This window comes from Acyrthosiphon pisum, chromosome X, assembly GCF_005508785.2.
Source record: "Acyrthosiphon pisum isolate AL4f chromosome X, pea_aphid_22Mar2018_4r6ur, whole genome shotgun sequence".
Taxonomy (NCBI): Eukaryota; Metazoa; Arthropoda; class Insecta; order Hemiptera; family Aphididae; genus Acyrthosiphon; species Acyrthosiphon pisum.
Genome location: NC_042493.1, coordinates 35,459,307 through 35,479,288, shown reverse-complemented (window position 1 = coordinate 35,479,288; position 19,982 = coordinate 35,459,307). Strand labels below are relative to the sequence as shown.

Genomic DNA, 19,982 nt, shown 5'->3' with positions numbered 1-19,982 from the left:
TCTTTGGACAATTCTAAATTATTCAATAGTTCTGATGTTATACATTCGGAATCATTCAACCACTTATCTTCATGACCATCTTCCGTATTAGTATTTTCTGAAAATACTAAGGGAGAGTGATTGCCTAGTATATACCACCTTGAACTAAAAAAAAATATATTGAGTTATAAAAACTACATTGTAGTTTTATTAAATTTAAATTAAATCCCTACCAGTATTTAAAATCCAATGCAGTGATATTATTGCTTGCACATCCAGCCAGAAAACTAAATAGATTTCCCAATATATCCTGGTTCAACTTTATATTAGTAACTAAAATTCCTATAAAAATTGTATCATATCCAATATGTATAACATAGAAATAACAGTTATCCGTTCTTATGGACCAAAAGCATTAGATACAATTTAAAAATATATAAGTTGTTCATAACTATTTTACCCTTTTGAAATGGCAGTAAAGATTTTTTTTGATGAACTCTTATGGACTTGATAAAACTGTTCATTTTTTCAAATAAATCATTTTGATTTGTTTCATCTAGGCCATAACTTTTTACTCCTTTATCAAATTTATGTTGAGTGTTTAGTAAATCAAACCAATTGTTGAATAACAAAATAATTTCTGAAGCCTTTTTTTAAAAACAAACATTTTTTTTTGTCAAGCATCATATTAAATGTAATTCCAAAATAATAAAAAATAGCAATTAAACATTTTTATACTTCTTAATTATACATTTATAAAATAAGTATTTACTTCTTTCCAGTTATATTCCTCTAACAACTTTTTTTCTCCACCATATTCAATTGCTTTGGAAACTGTATATGAAAATAACTATGCAGCTAATTTTACTTTCATACTACCAGTCCCTTCAACTAATAGGTGTTTGTTTGTGAATTTATGAGCCAATTTAAAATCTTGGCCAGAGTTTAAATTTAACAAATCTTCAAAAACACCTTTTCCAATATATTTTCCATTGGAAAGTACAAAACCTCTGAAATAATTATATTTGATTTAAAATATTGATATTTAATAGATATTAATTTAAAAATTAGTTTTATACTTGTCAACTAAATGATTTCTTGCTGGTTTTAAAAGATGTGGGACGTCAGCAAAAACATGGATGTTTTAGTTTGTTATTTTATGCTTGAAGGACGTATTCTCTATAGATATGTTTAAAGCTTTCCATAATCCAATGTTTGATGAACCCATATCACTAACCATTGCAATGACATTAAACCCAACATTATGCAGTTGCTCAATAATTTGATGTAACAAATCTTGTGTCATTGGGGTATCATAACCATACATAATCGGCTGTTTCCAATTACTTACCAACCCTGTAAATGAATTAGTCTTACATTTATCTACTTAATACATATCTAGTCATAATATTTTGATAGTAATGTACCTCGTGCTATAACCGTTTGTACACATTTATGTGGTCCTATTACTCTTTCATTTTTTTTGTCCAAACAAATTCTACTTGAAATATAGGTTTCATCAAAACAAATTACAGTTAATTTGTCAGCTGTGCTCATAAGATCTCTCCTTTCATTAAAAATATTTTGTTTTATATATAAATATATTCTCAAATATTTCAATACTTAAAATACACGGAACAAATTTTACATATTTTAATTTATAATACCTTTAGATTTCATCAAAGATAAAACACTAGTCAATATTCCATCATCAATTGGAAATTTTGCTGCCCAAGTTCGTAAAGTAGACCTCAAAATATATTTAGAACATATAATTGAATCTGTTTATTTAACTCAATAGGTAATTTATTAAATTCCCTGGTAGTGGAAAATTTTTTTTTTCTCTTAAGTAACGATAACATTTTGGCGATATACTAGTAATCGCGGAAGAAATATCTTCTGGGGACCACTGATAAACTTTTTTTTTGGGATGAAGAAGAAGCTGAATTTGAGTTGGTGTGAAGAGTTGTGATAAAATATTACCAAAGCGACTTTCAAAACGAACATCTTCCAAATTAATAAAATCTTTATAATATTTTACTTTGTCCATTTCAAAAGTAATATTTTTTTTTTAAAACATTATTTTCTTCCTCAAGTTTCATATTTTTTTCTTTATATTTCTCACATTCTTCTTTTAGTCTAATCATTTAAGGAATACATTTTTATAGTTCACATTATAGTATAACTATTTACGGATTAGAGCATAAATTAAAAATAAAAAGTAATTAAAACACTTCATATTAATGAGATATTTTTTTTAATACCTAATTAAAACATTACATATCAAACAAACATATAATAGAAAATTAGAAAACATGAATTTTATTAATACATACCAGGAACTACTACATAGGACTGGACACTGTATAAAATAAGGTGGCTGCAAAGTTGTACGGTGGTCGTACGTTTGCTATGTAGCTGCTCTCTGGTGGCATTTTTTATACTGTGCTGTTGTAAATTATTTTATGTGATAAGTCGTGATTTGTAACTACTGAAAAACGATTAAAAATTCAAAAATTCAAATCAACGACAAACTTTTTATATTAACTATTATGTCTAAATAAATGAATGCGTATTGCTAGTTACTATGTTGCTACCAATTTGGAAAGTTTTTTTTTTTGCGTGATTTCTAACTTGCTTTTGATTAGACATACGTGAGTATTGTCTCATTCACATGGTAATATAATAAGTAATTATAAATTACATATTTATAATTATATTTAATAACATATATATACATTTTTCATATTTCATAAGTCTATATATAAATATTATGTTTATAAAAGTAAAATTCTAAATGTAGTAAATCTAGTACGTCACTAGATAGCATCATAGTCGCAAACGTACATATCCGTACAACTTTGTGACTGGTGTCCCACCCTCCCCCTGCACGGAGTGTCCAGTCCTATGTAGTAGTTCGTGATACATACATTAGAATAATATGATAAGCTAAAACAGCATGCATACATGTAAGACATTTTTTATTTTATATAAATTAACAAATAAAAATTTACTACCTATACTGGCAATAATTTAATCTAAATACTAAATCCTTATTATTATTTAATATTCTATAATACCATAATACTGTTAATTATCTAACTACATATCCTATTACACCATACTAACACCAAAAGCACTTAATAATTTCCTTAATTTTTATTTTTCTTTTAAATTTGTAAATGTTAGGTTCTTATTCTAATAGTAATTCTTAGGTGGTTATGTAAACTGTTAACTGTAAAATAATAATGAATATGTATTTTTTAATTATTTTCAAATTATAATTTAGAATGTATGTATTTAAATGTAATTAATAGTTATTAAACAATTTAAACAATAAACTTACTTTATCACAAAAGGCTTTGAAAGACTTAATTATTATTTAAAAGGAAGTATGTACATTACTTTTGATATGATGAACTATTTCCCATTCCATTCTCTAAACTTTGATCTAGTGGTTGAACTTCTAGATCATCAAAAAGGTTAATTCTGTATTTTTCATTAGACCTAACAAAACAAAAATAAACAATATTGTATTATTAGGTACTCATGTTTGTATTGTGTATAGTTACTTATGGTCTGCAGAAGCAACAACAGATTCACACGAGATAAGATCATAGAGAAGAGACTAGCTCTCCGAGCGTCGCTGGGGGAGACCCCCAAACTCCCCCGTTTTTGCCCCGAGTGTTGTCGATGTCGGAATCTGCAGTGGTCTCGTGGTCCGGTCGTCGGTCTCCAGCTGAATGGTGTATGGGTGATGTGGAGGTCTGGTGATAAGAAACTGTGATAAAGTTAGGACTACTGCGGTTCGACGTGGTAGTTCGAGCAGGCTAGGTCACGGCGTAGCGGACAAAGTCTTTGACGGTGTATTTTTGAAAACGCCGCCGGAAATTCCAAATCCCGTAAAAAAATCAAATAGCCACTGCTCTCTCCTGACTCCGTCTAGGGCACACATGGCTGACCCACAGAAATATCATGACCAAAACGGAAGCTGACCTACACCGCACATGCGGTGAATTTCTCATAGTCAAACACATTATCTGCCACTGCAGAATCTACACAGACATCCGATCCAATCTTTAAATTGCCGACAGCCTCTACGAAGCACTAGGTCTAGATCCAGACAACGACCAAAAAATCTTCAAATATTTTAAATCAACCAATTTATACAATCTTATATAATGCTGTATTAAAATTTAAAAAATTTAAACCTCTTCCTTTTTCTGTAAGCCAATAATCTTTGTTGTTGTGGCATTTTTCAAATAAAAAAAAAATTGTCTTACTCAGATGCTTAAATAACTTTTTAAATTCCAATTCCAATTTAAAAACATTAACAATTAAATTAATCAAAACTGAGGAAAACATTTCATACAATTTCTTTTTTTAGCTGTCATTAGCTAAATATAATATGGCCAGTCATGTTCGTGACAAGTTTTTCTTCAACTCCTCAGTTACAAAATAGTAAACCTCTAGTCGTAAGCTTTACTACCCTATAATCACGAGTAATGATAATAAACATATTTTATCCGAATAAACAACATAATAGCCATATAGGTACAATTTCACATTTTCACACATAAATACAAACTTACAAAAGTTTGTAATTATTATGTACCTCAATAGAAAATAAATACATTCTTGGGGGGCTAAGAATTTAAAATATATCCTTAAAGTCGTTATGGTGAAGGATAGGTAATATAACAGGGGTGGCCAAACCCCGGCTCGCGTCATAGACTTTTGCGGCTCGCATCTTAACGTAATATTTTTACAAAAAAAATTTTTTAATATGAATTTATGTATTTGAAAAAGTATAATTTATTATTAAATTACAGTGTATAGAAAAAAATTAGTAAAAATAAAATGTTCTTGATATAATTTTTCTTTGTTGACTATTTTCTTGTTTGTTGCTTGTTTATTTTGCTTGTAAGTTTTTTAAAATCAGGACTATATGTTGTTAACGCAGTCCTTAACAATTCCGTTAAATGATCATCCGTCAATGTTGATCGATGTTTAGATTTAATAATTTTCATGGTTGAGTATAAAGACTCGCAAGAATATGTTGTTCCGAAAATCGTTATTAACTTTTGAACGCAAAGAGTAATTTTTGGATATTTAATAACAGGCACATGTTTCCAAATTCTAACAAAGAATGACAACTGTATTTGAACTCTTTCAGCCCTTCATCTTCCAATAATTCCAAGAGTTCAATTTCTTAAGCTGCCGTATCCATTGAAATCGATTTTAATATTGGACATCCATTTTCAATAACATTAATTACAAAGGGATTTTCTAAAAATGCAATCGAAGGTTATGCAATCGATCTTCAAAGTGAGTTGATAAACACTCTAATTTGTGTACATAATCTTCACAATTCAATTTTGTTGCTATTCCAACCAAATAATCCTCAATTTTTTTTAAGTACGGAAAATGGTTTAAATTATTTATTCTTAAGTCTCTTTGAAAAAGTTTAAGCTTATTTTGGAAACTAAAAATGTCTTGTACTAGGTTATTTATGAATTTATTTTTACCTTGAAGAGACATATTTAATGTTGCTAGGTGATGCACAACGTCAGTACAAAATGACATATCTCTTAACCATTGTGGGTCTGAAAGTTGTGGAAAGTTTTTATCTTTTTCTTTTAAAAATATTTTAATAGGTTCTAATAAATCGAAAAATTTTGTTAAAACGTTATTTACCAATAACCATCGAACTAAACAATACCACGGAACATCATTTGGAATATCATCCTCTAAACTTTCAACAAAGTTTTTAAATTGGCGATGTATCTTTGAACCTGAACGTATGTAATTTACAATTTTAAGAACAACACTCATCACGTGTTCATATTTAAAATATTTAGCCGTTAGGTGTTCTCTATGAATAATGCAGTGAATTGGAATAAAGTCTGGAAAACCAGTATCACTTTTTAAAATACCTATCAATCCATTTTTACAACCTGTCATACTAGGTGCGCCATCAGTTGAGACGCTAAAAACTTTTGCAATAGGTACTTCTGCTTTACGAAGTACTACGTCAAGAGCATCCTTTATATCACAACCTCTAGTAGTTTTCTTCAAGAGCTATAAGATCTAATAATTCTTCTTTAACTTCCATATTCATCGTCACATAACGTACAAAAAAAGCGAACTGTGGTTTATCCTGAATGTCAGTAGATTCATCTAATGCTAAACTTAATTCAGAACAATTAGCAATTTTCTTTTGTAAATTAGAGAAAATATCGGCACTTAACATTGAAATACGTCTTTCCATACTATGCTTACTATTTGAAATATATGAAACCATATTTAGTAATTTTTTATCTTCCGTCTTTAAAATGGAAATAACATCTAAAATGTTTTTTGTTAAATATAACCCATCAGTGTATGGGCGCATTGCTTGAGAAATATTAAATGCCATACAAAAACTCGCTTCAGTAGTTAAATCGGTTTCTTTGGAAAATACAGCCATAATATTGGTTTGTTTATTTAATTCTAGTTTCATAATAGCGTTTTAAGTTACTAACCTTAAATTGTGATAGTTGGGATTGACAGATGAGACAAAATGGTTTACTGTTTCGTTCTATGAAAAAGAACTCTTCTTCCCATTGTAATTTGAATTCTCTGTGTTCTTCTTCATACTTGCGTTTCTTAGACATGATAATTATTTCATTAATGTTGTGTTCTTACACGCACGACGTCAAAAAGCACTATGAAGACATATCCATTATCCATGTTTCTATGATATTTTGATATTTATGGTATTTATGAAGATAATATTTAATTTGACATTATTGTACAATTATTGTTATCGTATTCTTCAGATTTTATTAAATACCTTATCTTATCTTATTTACAATATATTGTATATATAAAAATTATATAATAACATGACCTTTTTTTTTTTTTACATCTTGGCTCTTCCATATTTATTAATATATTTGGTGGCTCGCGAGACTTCTCGCTGGCCACCCCTGTAATATAAGCATATTATGAAACTCAATGCAATTCGATGCAGTATATGGTCGTCAATCTTTTCTTTTTATAATTACAAAATGTGCAATACTTTCTTGGACCTGATTGAGTGTTATGACATGTATCAATTGTACTTTGTTTTTTTACCAATCACCTCTTGTATAGTTCTCCTAAGTTCTTCCTTAAGTTTAATTTTGCTAAAATTAAAAAATTACAAATTAATTGTATTAAGTTTTACTAACTAACCTTGGATATCCAAAACACGTCCAAAATCTTTTTTCCACTGGTTATCTACTTCAGCATATTTTTCCGCCTTTTTATTAATGTTTTTGTATGGGAAATACCATTCATAATTTTGGCCAACAACAGCAACGCTTTTGCTTATCAGCCAGGTCATAGGAATAGCAGTTGATAGTCGGATGTTGTCCGAGGCAACAACAACAAATGACATTGTTGTCTCAAAACTAGAAAAATATTAAAAAAAAATAATTGTTATGTATTCTGCATAGCTAATAGTTTTATACATAGGTATATTCTGTATGAATAATGATAAATATGATCATCACCTTAATTGATTATATGAAGTAATGCACAAACATAAAAATTTGTTTGTGTTGAAAGTGGTTCTTCATCACAGAGAGGAAAATAACAAGCTTTAAACTTAATATTATTGATATGAAATAATTCTATACTAGATGATAATTTATTGCACTCAAACATACCAACTGATGAAGAAGAGCAAGGGATATTGTAGATAGGACGAACATTTTCAAATTTAGAGCAAACTAAGAATATTTCACCATTTCGTTTGATAATATTTTTAATGATACACACACTGTTTGAAGACATAATTGCACATTCATCATTTTTAGTAGATTTTGTTTAAGCTTTTGAATTCTTATGGTGGATGTTGACATAATTAATGTAGAATATTGGGTGACAGATTCAGATGGTATATTTTCCGGCAATGGCCCTTCACAATTATGACCATCTAAGTAGAATAGAAGAACAGTAGTACCACATTCCTGTTCTTCTATTATACGGTTGTACAGTTGAACCAAAGGAGAAGGACCGGGCTGTAGTGTTTTTTTTATATGTTGTAAATAGTTTTCATAAGGGAATGATGAAAAATTATCTACTACACCATATTTTTTAGCATCGTTTGGCAAATGAATAAATTAATGCACATTATATGATACATTTCCATGGCCAAAAACGTGACCAAATGTTTTTACAAAATGTTTGGCTAAAGACGACTGTGCATACTCATTTTGACTATAAACTGTTTTCGTACAACTTAAAATTCTTATTACAATATTAAATATTATAAAATTATTATAAGTTGGCAAACTAATTATATAATTAAACAAAAATGGTCCTGTATATAACATAATTTGTCATAATTCTGTTGCTTTAAATGTATGGTATTCATTCAAATTACTTGGGACGCGAGCAAAGTCTGAACATAGCCATTTTTAAATTATTTTCATACGTTTATTTACTAAAAGAATTTGGTCCTTTGACAATCGAATTGGACCACATACATTAGGGACTTTGGACCCTCTTACAAAACAATGCAATATTTTTTCATAATACCCAAACAACACAGGTGCATGTAGTCAAGAGGGATATCGGAAACAAGCCCAATACCAGTGATTTGTAATAAAGGAGATATTCCCACATGATGTTCTTAATTACAGCGGTTTAAAAACGATTCATTAGTTCGTTCTTCAGCTGTTTCATCAGGAAAACATACACTTCCTTGTAAGTAATCTCCTTCCACAACACATTTTTCGCAACCAAAATATCCTGAGTGGCCTTTACATTGTTTAATAAAAGCACGAGCTGGTGCATCAGCAATTATACCTTTTATTTCAATACTTATCAATGTTATCGTTGATTTCTAATCCGTTATTTAAGAGATCATTAAGTTCTTCGATGAAAGGGAAGAGGTATTCATGTACATCACATGGTTTTTTAGCACCAAAGTATGCACCAATAATGAACGGTTTTATAGAATTATTTACACAAAGACCACATAAAATAGGCTAAAATGATTTACCTTTTTTATCAATAGGTAATTCATCGATATTAAACCATAGTTCAAAAACCATTAGTTGATGAACAAAAGGATCTACATTGAATAAGTGTTTTAATCCATTTGAAATACCAAAATGAATATAATGTCCACCAGCAATTATTTTTACTCCAATATTTCCTGATTGAGGAGTAGATAATAATGTCCTAGAATCAGTCGGCAATGATTTTATAGTTTCTAAGCTATCAATTGATTTTAGAAGTTTTATTAATTGTGTGACACAATTTCTAGGAATTCTTGAAGCAACGACCAATGATGCTAGTTTAGATTCAAAAGTATTGAAATCAGACACATCAACATTTCTTTCATTAATCTCATGTTGTTTACAACTAACATTTTCAATAACATTGACATTTGGAAGTCCTGATGGTGGCGTATAATAAGAATGATGGTTCAAACATTTTATCGACTCTGCAACTAACACATCTGATTGAGGTGGTTTTGATGAAACAGAAGACGGATTAGTATAGTTTATGGGCAGTGTATTTATTGCAGTAAGTTTTTCTCGTTGACGTTTGGAGCGATTTGATAAGCTATTTTTAGTTGGTTTATATACATACTTTTCTATAAATGAAAAAAAACAATGCATATAATATTGTCTATCTAATAGAATTTAGACACTAAAGAAATACCTATACATTATAATATTAGTAGTAGGTATAATATTAGTATAGCTGTAGGCAGAAGGAAATGTATAGCAATATGTAAATATGTCATCAGTAATATATAATAGGTATGTAAATTATAGTTAAATCAATACTATCATTCTCCTCATTACTCTTAAAAAATATTGTATATAATTTACAAAAGTTTGTAAGTACCTAATAATTAGGTATCATTAATGTCCTAATAATTATATTAACAAATTAAACATTTCGGATTATTGGCCATGTATATGTATAATATATTATAATGGTTATGGCTATTAATTACTATCAAACAAATATCATGATTGTATATATTTATTTTGCATAAGTAGCTGTTAAATTGTTAGTGTAATGTAAAAATTGTTATCGTACTGCACTTCAAAAATGTATTACTTAATTACCATATATTGTTATCTGCTTTAACAAATTTTAAAAATTGTAATTCTATATTAATAAGTATTTATAGTATTTATAGATACATACAGTAGAATAGTATTTAGACTATAATATATTCAAACAATAATTAATATAGGTACAATACCTAGATACTTACAGGTTGTATACAACTGTATAGTAAAGTGTAGTCTGCTATGATTTTCCAATGGCACTGGCGATTTGGGCAGATTAGCACAAAAACAAACAGCGTCTCTTATAATTTATAAGGCACACGATCAAGCACTGCGTAGCCAGTAAGAACTAAGATATCATAATGGATAGTGAATAATGAGTTGACTGCTGGACGGTGAACATCACTCAGGTTAGGTGGTAGATACAATATACAGCAGTCACAAGTGCAATACACAGCACGCGAATGAAGCCACAATTGCAATTTTACACCACAGGGTAGAGCCGATGGCGGCACAACGAATTAAGCGTTAACTTTCACGACGGAGTATGGACGAAATGCTTCGTCACGCCAATTGGTTAACGGCCAAAAGTCAAATCAATACAATAAAGTTAACACTTAGGTAACGGCCAAAGCTATAACAGTTATATAACGACTTTAACGGCTTGTACATCAGCATCACGGAACAGAATAGGCGTCATGACATGAACATAACCTAACCTTCAGGCGATAGACCGTCGAGCGAAAATGCCATGAGGCGTGAGCAGGGAAGGTAGCCGCTTCTAGATTATTCTACGCCGATAGCGCTGTCGGCGGACTAGTTATACTTTCGTCCGGCGGGTAAACCAGCAGACCCCGCGTAGCTTACCCCGCCTATGTGGAAGTAAACGTTTTTTGAATACAGGTAAACAAGGATCTAACATCATGTTGGTTTACGGGCTCGTTTCCTAGGTTCAGACTTCAGATCATAGGTAAACGTACATTTAACCGAATCAGCTGATCGAGTTTCGCAGATTCACTTCTGTTTGTTGTATGGGAAACTATACGAATATTGTTCGTCCGATAATAGGTACACGTTTATTCTTTGACCAACCAATTATAAATGTACTGTCGTCGTTAAGTAAAAGTAGATACACCATGTAAAATATACAAATATAGCTCTATCAATAGTACACGTAAACTAAACGAATATTTTTCGTCCTATATACACGTTTCTTCGACCAACCAATTATAAACGTACTGTTACGTGCAGCCCTTTCAGAATCCAAACGATGATGTAGTTTGAAATAATAATACTAATTTCAAATTAATAAAATGTGTTTTAATAATTTAGAACAGTCAATTATGTAACATTGTAAGAATGTAGAATGTAGTGGTAGTAGCGGTGTAGCGGTGTATAATGGCTGGTGGCGTGAAGTGACTTCGGTCTTGCTGGTCCAGGTACATCTGATCAGGCTGTGCTCTGTCTCCCTTATATATGCTGTCAGCTCCTTTGATCTAGTCAGCATAAGGAACTCGCAGGTACCTTGGGTGTGGTCATAAAAGTTGTTGTTGTCGTACTGAAGAAACCGCCGCCTTGTGTTCATAGGTTGTTATGGATAAGATTGCTAAATGCTTTTACAAGGAGAATCGCATAGTATGGTTCAAATAAGTAAAAGCGGTTTATAATACCTTCAATTTTACATTCTAATACATGCCCATTACAGTACTGTCGAGTTTAAATAAACGTAGGTATACCACGTAAAATATACGAATATAGCTCTACCAATAGTACACGTTTCTTCGACCAACCAGTTATAAACGTACTGCCTCCCTTTGGTACTTCTTGCATGTGTCCTAGATTTATGTTCTCGGACATAAACTTAGTATATTCTTCTCTCAAAGTGGTGTCATGAATGAGCTTTCTTTCTATGCTGAAGAAGCGTGACATAGCCATTGAGAGAGAATTTAGAAATTAATTAGAGAGAAATTAATTCATTACAAGTGTTCTTTAATGGTAGACGCACTACGAACCACCCGTCTGCGTTACGAGTTGTGTGTTCTTGGAAATGCAGAACGGTTTGTTGTTCTTCCGCAACCCTTTTATTTGCCTTCGATGATCGCACAAAATCTGAATCATTGTTTCTTGCAGACCTCCAATCTCCGATTTCTTGGCCAATGCTTAGTAAACACACTGTGTTCATTTCTCAGGTTACCATCCATCCAAACTTGATGTTCTACAACCTTATGTTGCCTATTCCCAGACTTATTCTTTCACTTTATAATAAGTTGTAAAATGCACCACATCTTATGAGCATATCTATTACTCCAGCCTCAGTAAAGGAGGGGTCAGCCTGATCGTTAACTAAATAATTTGAATTTTAAACGTATGACTTGGTGTAGAGCAGGAAGACAATTCACACACCGCGCTTGGTAGTACATAACAGGATAGATCAATACTATAATCTTTGGTGTATCGTCATTTGCGCATGGTAAATTAAGCGCACGTTTATTGAGCGTGGTAATTATAGCGCACGACAATTAAGCGCATATGACATCTTGGCGATCGTCAAATCAGCGCGCACTACATTTTAGCGTGCGACAATTCAGCGCAATCTAAAAATATCTAATTGAAAAAATTTCCGTGTTATCGATACAGCAGCAGAAGTTATTATCTATTGGTGTCTAGATAATCGAGATAATCAGATATAGGTAGGTAACTAGTATAAAATAATTTTGTGGTTAGTATACGTAAAGTCTTTCGTCTTTCAACATTCAACAACATAATGTCTGTACTACAATATATAACAAGTCAAAGGGGAAAAAAATTATTAGTATACAAAAATTATATTCATAGACAGGACAGACGAGATGAAAATAAAATAATTTGGAGGTGCAATGGAAATCAAAAGTGCCTAGGACGGGTCCATGTATCAGAAAGTAAGTACTAATAGTACACACCAGTTTTGGTAAATAAGAATACTTTTTAAACGAAAAAATACTTGTGATATTATGTAGTATTGTAAATACGTTTAAATGTCTTGTCACAAAATTATTTAAAACAATCATAAAAAGTTATAAATTATATTAAAAATTATACAATTATACAATTATAAAAATACTAAGCCTTAAAAATAAAAAGTATTCAGAACACGTACAAATTAATTATTAAGTTATTTATATTTAATTTTAAACTATACATATAATTTTAGATGATATTGTATTGAAATATGTAGACCATAGTCATTTATCAGACGTTGCTAAAATTCAAGCAAAGAAAACAGTCGAAGAAATAAAAACTCTTGCTAAAGAAAACAGTTTAACAACTCGTGCCATTCTTGGAGAAGGCTCTTCACAGGTAATAATACAATAAATAAAATATTATAAAATATAAATAGGGCTCGGATGTTTATGCACTTAAAACTACTGTAATAGTTAACCATAGATAGATAGATTAATAACCATAGATATGTATATAATATGTCTTAAACCTAGACTGACATACCGTCTCCGCTCAGAATCGTTTTTCTTATACAATGATATTATATCATTGAATTCAAATTTAATACCATCCATTATACAGTGACCCACTTGTAACCTACAGTACAGCAGAGCATCTTTTTTTAATTATATTTTATAACTGTATATTAATAATACATTTTATTTAGTTACCTGCTGCAGTATCAGCCCAACTACCGAACCCGAGAGCTTTAAAAAGAACAATACAGCGAGTACCCCAAATTAAACAAATTGCTCCAGCCAACCCAAATTCTTTACGTTTCGAAATACCAGATTCATTTAAAAAAACATTATGTGGAGAGCAGTTTCTTTTTTTTGACAGTGCTGATTCCGGAAATTTTGAAGACCTAATTTTAATTTTTTCGACATGGAAAAATTTAGAACTTCTAACATATTCGAAACACTGGTTTGCTGACGGTATATTTTCATCATGTCCCAATTTATTTTACCAATTATATACGATACATACAATTCAGTTTTCTAATGTCATACCGTTGGTATATATTTTGTTACCGGAAAAAAAAGAAAACACTTATACTACAATGTTCCGTAATTTAAAATTAATAAAACCAGATTTAAATCCATCTTCAATTTTGATTGACTTCGAAAAAGCAGTGATGAATTCTATTAAAACTGAATTTCCTCAAAAGAAAATTCAAGGCTGTTTTTTCCATTCAAGTCAAGCCTTATGGAGGCATATTCAAGAATATGGTTTACAAACTCAATATTGTAACGACCCTGTATTTGCTCTGGAGTTGAAGAAATTGGCTGCTCTCCCTTTCGTTCCAATAGAAAAGGTAATAGAATACTTTGAAGGTCTTTTAGAAAATTAATTTTATAGAAAAAATGAAGAGCTGTTGTCGTCACTAATATCTTACTTCGAATGTACTTGGATTGGAAGTTTAGACAGGACAGGAAAACGAAGATCTCCCTTATTTGCAATTGATCTTTGGAATTGCTTTAATTGTTTGAAAAACGATCTTCCAAGAACCAATAATAATATTGAAGGTTGGCATAATGGGTTTTCTTCTCTTTTAACGTCTTCACATCCTACTATATGGAAATTTATTAATTTTTTAAAAAAAGAAGAGAGTATTAATAAGATGACAACCGAACAGCTTATTGCTGGAGATGTACCACCAAAAAAATCAAAGGACAAAGATACAGCAAAAAAAATTTTACATCTATGCGAAGATTTCGAAAACCGACAACTCAATGATTACTTACAAGGAATAGCTCACAATTTTAATTTAAACAAGTGATTTATTTTAACGTGTGTTTAGCAATAATATTTTTCTCAATTTGATTATATAACTTTCTACTTGTGATAAAAAATATTTACACAAAACTAATTATTAAAATATACAAAGAATAGCTCACAATTTTAATTTTACTTAAATGATTTTACTTTGCGAATTTTTGTATTTATTATGTACAATTAATTAAGATTAATAAATATGTATTCAGAAATAATGATTTTAATTTGGGAATTTATTATATTTTCGAACATTTAACTTAGTATATTTTATTAAACATGATGCGCGGAATGTTTTGCGCGTAAATGTCGTATGCGCCGATATGTATTGCGCGTAAATGTCGTATACGCTGACTTGTGTTAAGCGGAAATGTCATCGCTGAATTGTCGTGAGCTAAAATGACTGTGCTAAATTGTCATGGAACCATAATCTTTGACCCTTGAAATTACTTGAATATCAACCGCTGCTGATACTTGGACACGACTAGATCCGATTCCGTTTACTAGAATCACAGCACTTCTACTGGGTAATTGCAATAGCCTGAACAGTCGCCTCGAAATGAGATTTACTTGCGAACCGCTATCTAGTATCGCCCGACATCTTTGCTTTGTCCCATGTCTGTCAGTGATATAAACTATGACAGTTGACAGGAATACGTGACTATTTGCTTGCGAGGCACAGCAGGAATTTAATGGTACTGGTGAATTGCTAATAGGCTTCTGTGTGTCCTTTTTCTCTGAAGTACAGTCTTCGGTTTTACCATCTCGATCTGATCGTTTGCCCACGTGAAGTAGCGTGTTGTGTCTTCCATTACAATGTTGGCAGCTGTATATTGATCTGCAAGTATGAGCTCCACGATAAGGTGAAAAACAATTGAAGCAAAGCCGAGCATCACGTATTTTACTGTGACGATCCGTGACTGTCATCTTTTTGAAATCTTCACACTGATAGACTCTATGAGACTTATTACAACAGATGCAAAGAACTTCTGATTTTTCTGTGACGACCAAACTTCTTTTCTGATGGGTTGGGTTAGAGATCTTCGCAGTTGAATTATTATGAGTGTCAATCCTTTTTGAGCTTGAACCTCTTGGCTGACCCTCACAACTACTTCCCAAATTCGACATGTATGGCTCCGAATTTTCTATGGCAGAACAACGACTTGCTATAAATTTTTCCAAATCGGAATATTTTGGGAGCCTAGTGTTTCGTTGGTGCAGTTGCCAACCATGTGCCGTGTTCTATCTAATCGACCAGTGACGATAGTAACGAGCCAGGCGTCCCACTGCTCAACAGGCTGGCCCATTGATCAACATGAGTGGAAACTGTGGAATATAGTCCTTGTAGAGTACTGAGGTTTGATTCTTCTACTCGAGGGCAGTTGAGAATGGACCGGATATATGATTGAACCACGAGACTATGATTATCGTACCATTGCACAAGCTGGCTGATGGCTGCCTCATAATTTCCATCGCTAATTGGAATAGCACGGACGAGATCCAGAGCCGGACCTTCCAAACTTGATCGCAAATGGAAAAATGTCTGTGCTGCGGTATAGTTGTCGTCATTATGAACCATCGCTCGGAATAAATCAAAGTACGAAGCCCATTCTTGTATGTTACCGTTAAACTTTGGAAGTGGTATAGGTGGTAACCGAGCTCGATGGAAAGTCGTAGCGGCGAATGACGCATTGACACCTGTTGAATTATGAGGTCTTTCCACGCTAGTAAGCTCTTGAATTTGCGATCTAATTGCGAAGTAATCTTTTTCGAAAAAGTTCCTTTCCAACTCAGAATCCTCTTCTAAACAATATTTAATACAAAAATAAAATAAACGGCGATTTGTGGACGTAAAAACAACAATATTAATTTAACGGCAGAAAATAATGCGGGTTCTGCGTTGACAATACGGAGCGGACTGAGGACGGGGCGCCGTGTTAGACTTGAATTGCCGGTGGACCGACCGTGGATGATAACGCACCGAGCGTTATCTACTAATATACAACAAGAAAGGTACAAAAATAAGGCATGCAATACGACTACATGTGTTTGTGTGTTGGCGAAATATTATACTAGTGTGTATAATTACATGTGAGCGTCGGCGACGGCGGCGCGTACAGTCATGAACGAATTCGTTGGATCCTCTGTGGGCTGCGGCTAACTCTACTTCTGATGCGATATGATATAAGTTTTATTAATATAACTTATACCATTTTAACTTTTTGTAAAATTTGAAAAAATAAACTATTTTTAATATGAATTTTGTTTTATATTTAAATTACTAAAATGGTAATGGGTTGCGTTATGCATTATTATTTTTCATTCCACCCTCGATTATTGTGCTTTTGATTGCCACCAATCGTCGTGACAGAACTGTTATTGGTAAAACTTAACAAATCCACCACCCTTAGACGCGGGCAGCCGCGTGGCTGGAAAGTGTCTTGACGACCACGGTTCTGCTTAGCCAAGTCCGGTGACGTCGCAGTGGCGTCATTCCGTGGCGTGTTGCGGCGGCCGGAGCCACCGTGACGTCTAGTTGAAGCGGCGTCTTTTCTCGCAACTTCCACTTCGGCCATGTTAGGGGCATTGTTGTTGTTGTGCCGAGACGACACCTGGATCGGACAGAAATTATTGCTGTCGCTCACACCTCGCGCTGACGACTGGTAAGACTCATCGTACTGTACCTGTTTTGTGGCCGGTTCGATGTTAAAACTGTTGTCCTTCCCAATGATATTGCAGAAACATTCGAAGACAAAACTGGTCTGTGGCTGTTTACGATTTTCGCCTTTCGAACTTTGGCGTTCTCTGGCGTCGAGCATCGATGGTTGGCATCCTCTAAGGTCGTACTGTGATGATCGGCGTTCTCTGGTATTGTCCTGTGACGGTCGGCGTTTCCTAGTGCCGTGCTGGGACTTTCGACGTTTTCTGGTATCGTCATGTGACGGTCGGCGTTTTCTAGTGTCGACCTGTAACGGTCGGCATTTTCTAGTGTCGTCCTGTGACGTTCGGCATTTTCTAGAGTCGTGATGGGACGATCGACGCTCTCTGATTTCGTACTGCGAAGATCGACGTTCGTTAGTGTCGTTTTGCGACGGTCGGTGTACTCTAGTGTCGTACTGCGACGGTCGACGTTCGCTAGTGTCGTTTTGCGACGGTCGATGTACTCTAGTGTCATACTGTGACGGCCGGCGTTCGCTAGTATTATGCTGTGACGGCCGGCGTTCGCTAGTATTATGCTGTGACGGTCGACGTTCCCTGGTATCCTGTTGCGGCGGTCGACGGTTTCTGATGTCATGTAGTGACTGTTTCTCGCCACCTGAACTCTGCTGTTCACAACAGTTTTGTAGTGATGTTCGCATTTCCCGGTTTTCTTGCATCAATGCTCGCTGTTTGCGCTCGATGCACCGCATCAATTTCACCCGACGCTGTTCCACCTTGTACAATTCTTTTTGAAATTCCTGCAGTATACCATCCGATCGGTTGGTCACAGTCCGGTTGGTCAGGGTCCGATTGTTTGACGTCGGCGGCGGTGTAGATTTTTGGTCGGTGATCGGGTCTTTGGTGGGCAGGACCGCAGGCATCGAAACCTGCAGCAGCGATTCGCGACCCGCCCACGGTTCGTTGTTCCGTTGCGACGACCATGCACCCTTCTGCTGCTCGTCATCGAATGTCGGCTGACAGCAACAGCTGGTCTTCTTCAAATCGTCTCTACTCACATCAGCTCTCGTTGGCTCTTTTGCGCGCCTACTTTCCTCTAGAGGCCTAGCCCCGCAGGCCCCGTTTTTGGCGATCCTGCTACAACCGGTGGCCTCTCTGTCGTTACTCTCCGTGCAGTTGTCGTTTTTACAGACGTTTGCTTCCGTAGTAGTCAAAACCTGTAGCAGTGATTCGCAGCCCGTCCACGGTTCGTTGATCTGTCGTGACGACCCAGCACTCTTCTGCTGCTCATCATCAAATGACGGCTGACGGCCACAGCTGTTCTTCACATCGTCTCTACTCACATCAGCTCTCGTTGGCTCTTTAGCGGCCCTGCTTTCCTCACGTGGCCTAGCCATGCAGGCCCCGTTCTTGGCGATCCTGTTACAACCAGTGGCCTCTCTGTCGTTACTCTCCGTGCTGCAGTTGTCATTCTTGGCGATCCTGCTACAAACAGTGGCCTCTCTGTCGTTACTCTCCGTGGAGGTGTCGTTTTTATAGAAGTTTGCTTCTGGTTCCTCATCGGAACTGATCTGCAGGCTCGCAAGTATTGGTTCGCGAACGTTACGCACCGAACATTTGGACTTCTGATGCGACAGACTGCTCTGTTGGTTGAAATTCTGTTTACCCTGACATGGACCACCTGCATTATTGTCCACTGGACTGACTAACATAGTTTTTGTATATTATACAGTATTAAATGTTATGTATTTATTAATTTGTGTTAAAAGTATTTCTCGAGAGTTTCTACGTTTATAATCTGTTTTAAAAATTTAAGTTAATGCATACGGGTGTTATAATAATAATATTGTGGCGATTTAAAAAATGTATATAGGTATATCCTAGCAATATAATTTATTACTATACAAACAGTATATAAATACCTACTTCGATATTATAATCTTTATACATGGCCAACTTTTACAAACGTAGACTTAATAGAAATTAATATTATGTTTTTATGGAAATTATAGATACGTCATTGTCTCCGTGTATTACATAAACTTGAAAAGAAATCATGATTAACTATGTAATGATTTTGATGGGGGCATAAATGCAGTTCACAAGCGATTTTTGGTAATTTTTTTCGAGAACCTATGATGTATTTTCACAAGTTGTAGGAACAATAATTATGGTGCAATCAGAATTTGTCGGACTTAGATTCAAAGTTCAAAATCTTTTGAAGTTCACGATCTACCGTGTTTCACACAATACGCATACGCGAATTATTCCACAAATCTACATCGAAAATGCATTATTTTTTTTATTTCTTGATTCACAATAACATAAAAAGTGAGTACAATAGGTAATTTCTGATTCCACCAATATTAAGAATGCAAGAACACACATTTAAAAAAAATAAATCTCAAAATTCGCGTTTATTAAAATTTTAGTTTTTGGCGCATTTATTACCTATCCATTAATAAGGGCGAAAGCAAATTTGAAAATAAATCTAATAAATTTTCTGGTTTCGTAAGACACAAATGTTTC

General features: G+C 33.6%; 4 protein-coding genes across 4 annotated transcripts; 1 reads left to right on the top strand and 3 right to left on the bottom strand.

Annotated features, from left to right (window-relative positions):
- Positions 1 to 829: 829 nt before the first annotated feature.
- Positions 830 to 6,635, bottom strand: LOC107883079 (general transcription factor II-I repeat domain-containing protein 2-like). Its single transcript, XM_016802478.1, has 7 exons — positions 6,504 to 6,635; positions 6,116 to 6,307; positions 5,702 to 6,060; positions 3,385 to 3,486; positions 1,407 to 1,546; positions 1,143 to 1,335; positions 830 to 989 (listed from the first exon to the last, which is right to left on the bottom strand). The coding sequence occupies exons 1-7, from the start codon at positions 6,633 to 6,635 to the stop codon at positions 830 to 832; spliced, it is 1,278 nt and encodes a 425-aa protein (XP_016657967.1).
- Positions 6,636 to 12,807: 6,172 nt separating this feature from the next.
- Positions 12,808 to 14,373, top strand: LOC107883078. Its single transcript, XM_016802477.1, has 3 exons — positions 12,808 to 12,961; positions 13,234 to 13,379; positions 13,690 to 14,373. Exons 1-3 carry the CDS (start codon positions 12,808 to 12,810, stop codon positions 14,371 to 14,373), a joined length of 984 nt encoding a protein of 327 aa, XP_016657966.1.
- Positions 14,374 to 16,041: 1,668 nt separating this feature from the next.
- On the bottom strand, positions 16,042 to 17,105 carry LOC103308682. Its single transcript, XM_008182483.1, has 2 exons — positions 17,078 to 17,105; positions 16,042 to 16,598 (listed from the first exon to the last, which is right to left on the bottom strand). Exons 1-2 carry the CDS (start codon positions 17,103 to 17,105, stop codon positions 16,042 to 16,044), a joined length of 585 nt encoding a protein of 194 aa, XP_008180705.1.
- Positions 17,043 to 19,321, bottom strand: LOC103308674. Its single transcript, XM_008182460.3, has 2 exons — positions 17,480 to 19,321; positions 17,043 to 17,407 (listed from the first exon to the last, which is right to left on the bottom strand). Exons 1-2 carry the CDS (start codon positions 19,163 to 19,165, stop codon positions 17,108 to 17,110), a joined length of 1,986 nt encoding a protein of 661 aa, XP_008180682.1. The 5' UTR covers positions 19,166 to 19,321; the 3' UTR covers positions 17,043 to 17,107.
- Positions 19,322 to 19,982: the final 661 nt, after the last annotated feature.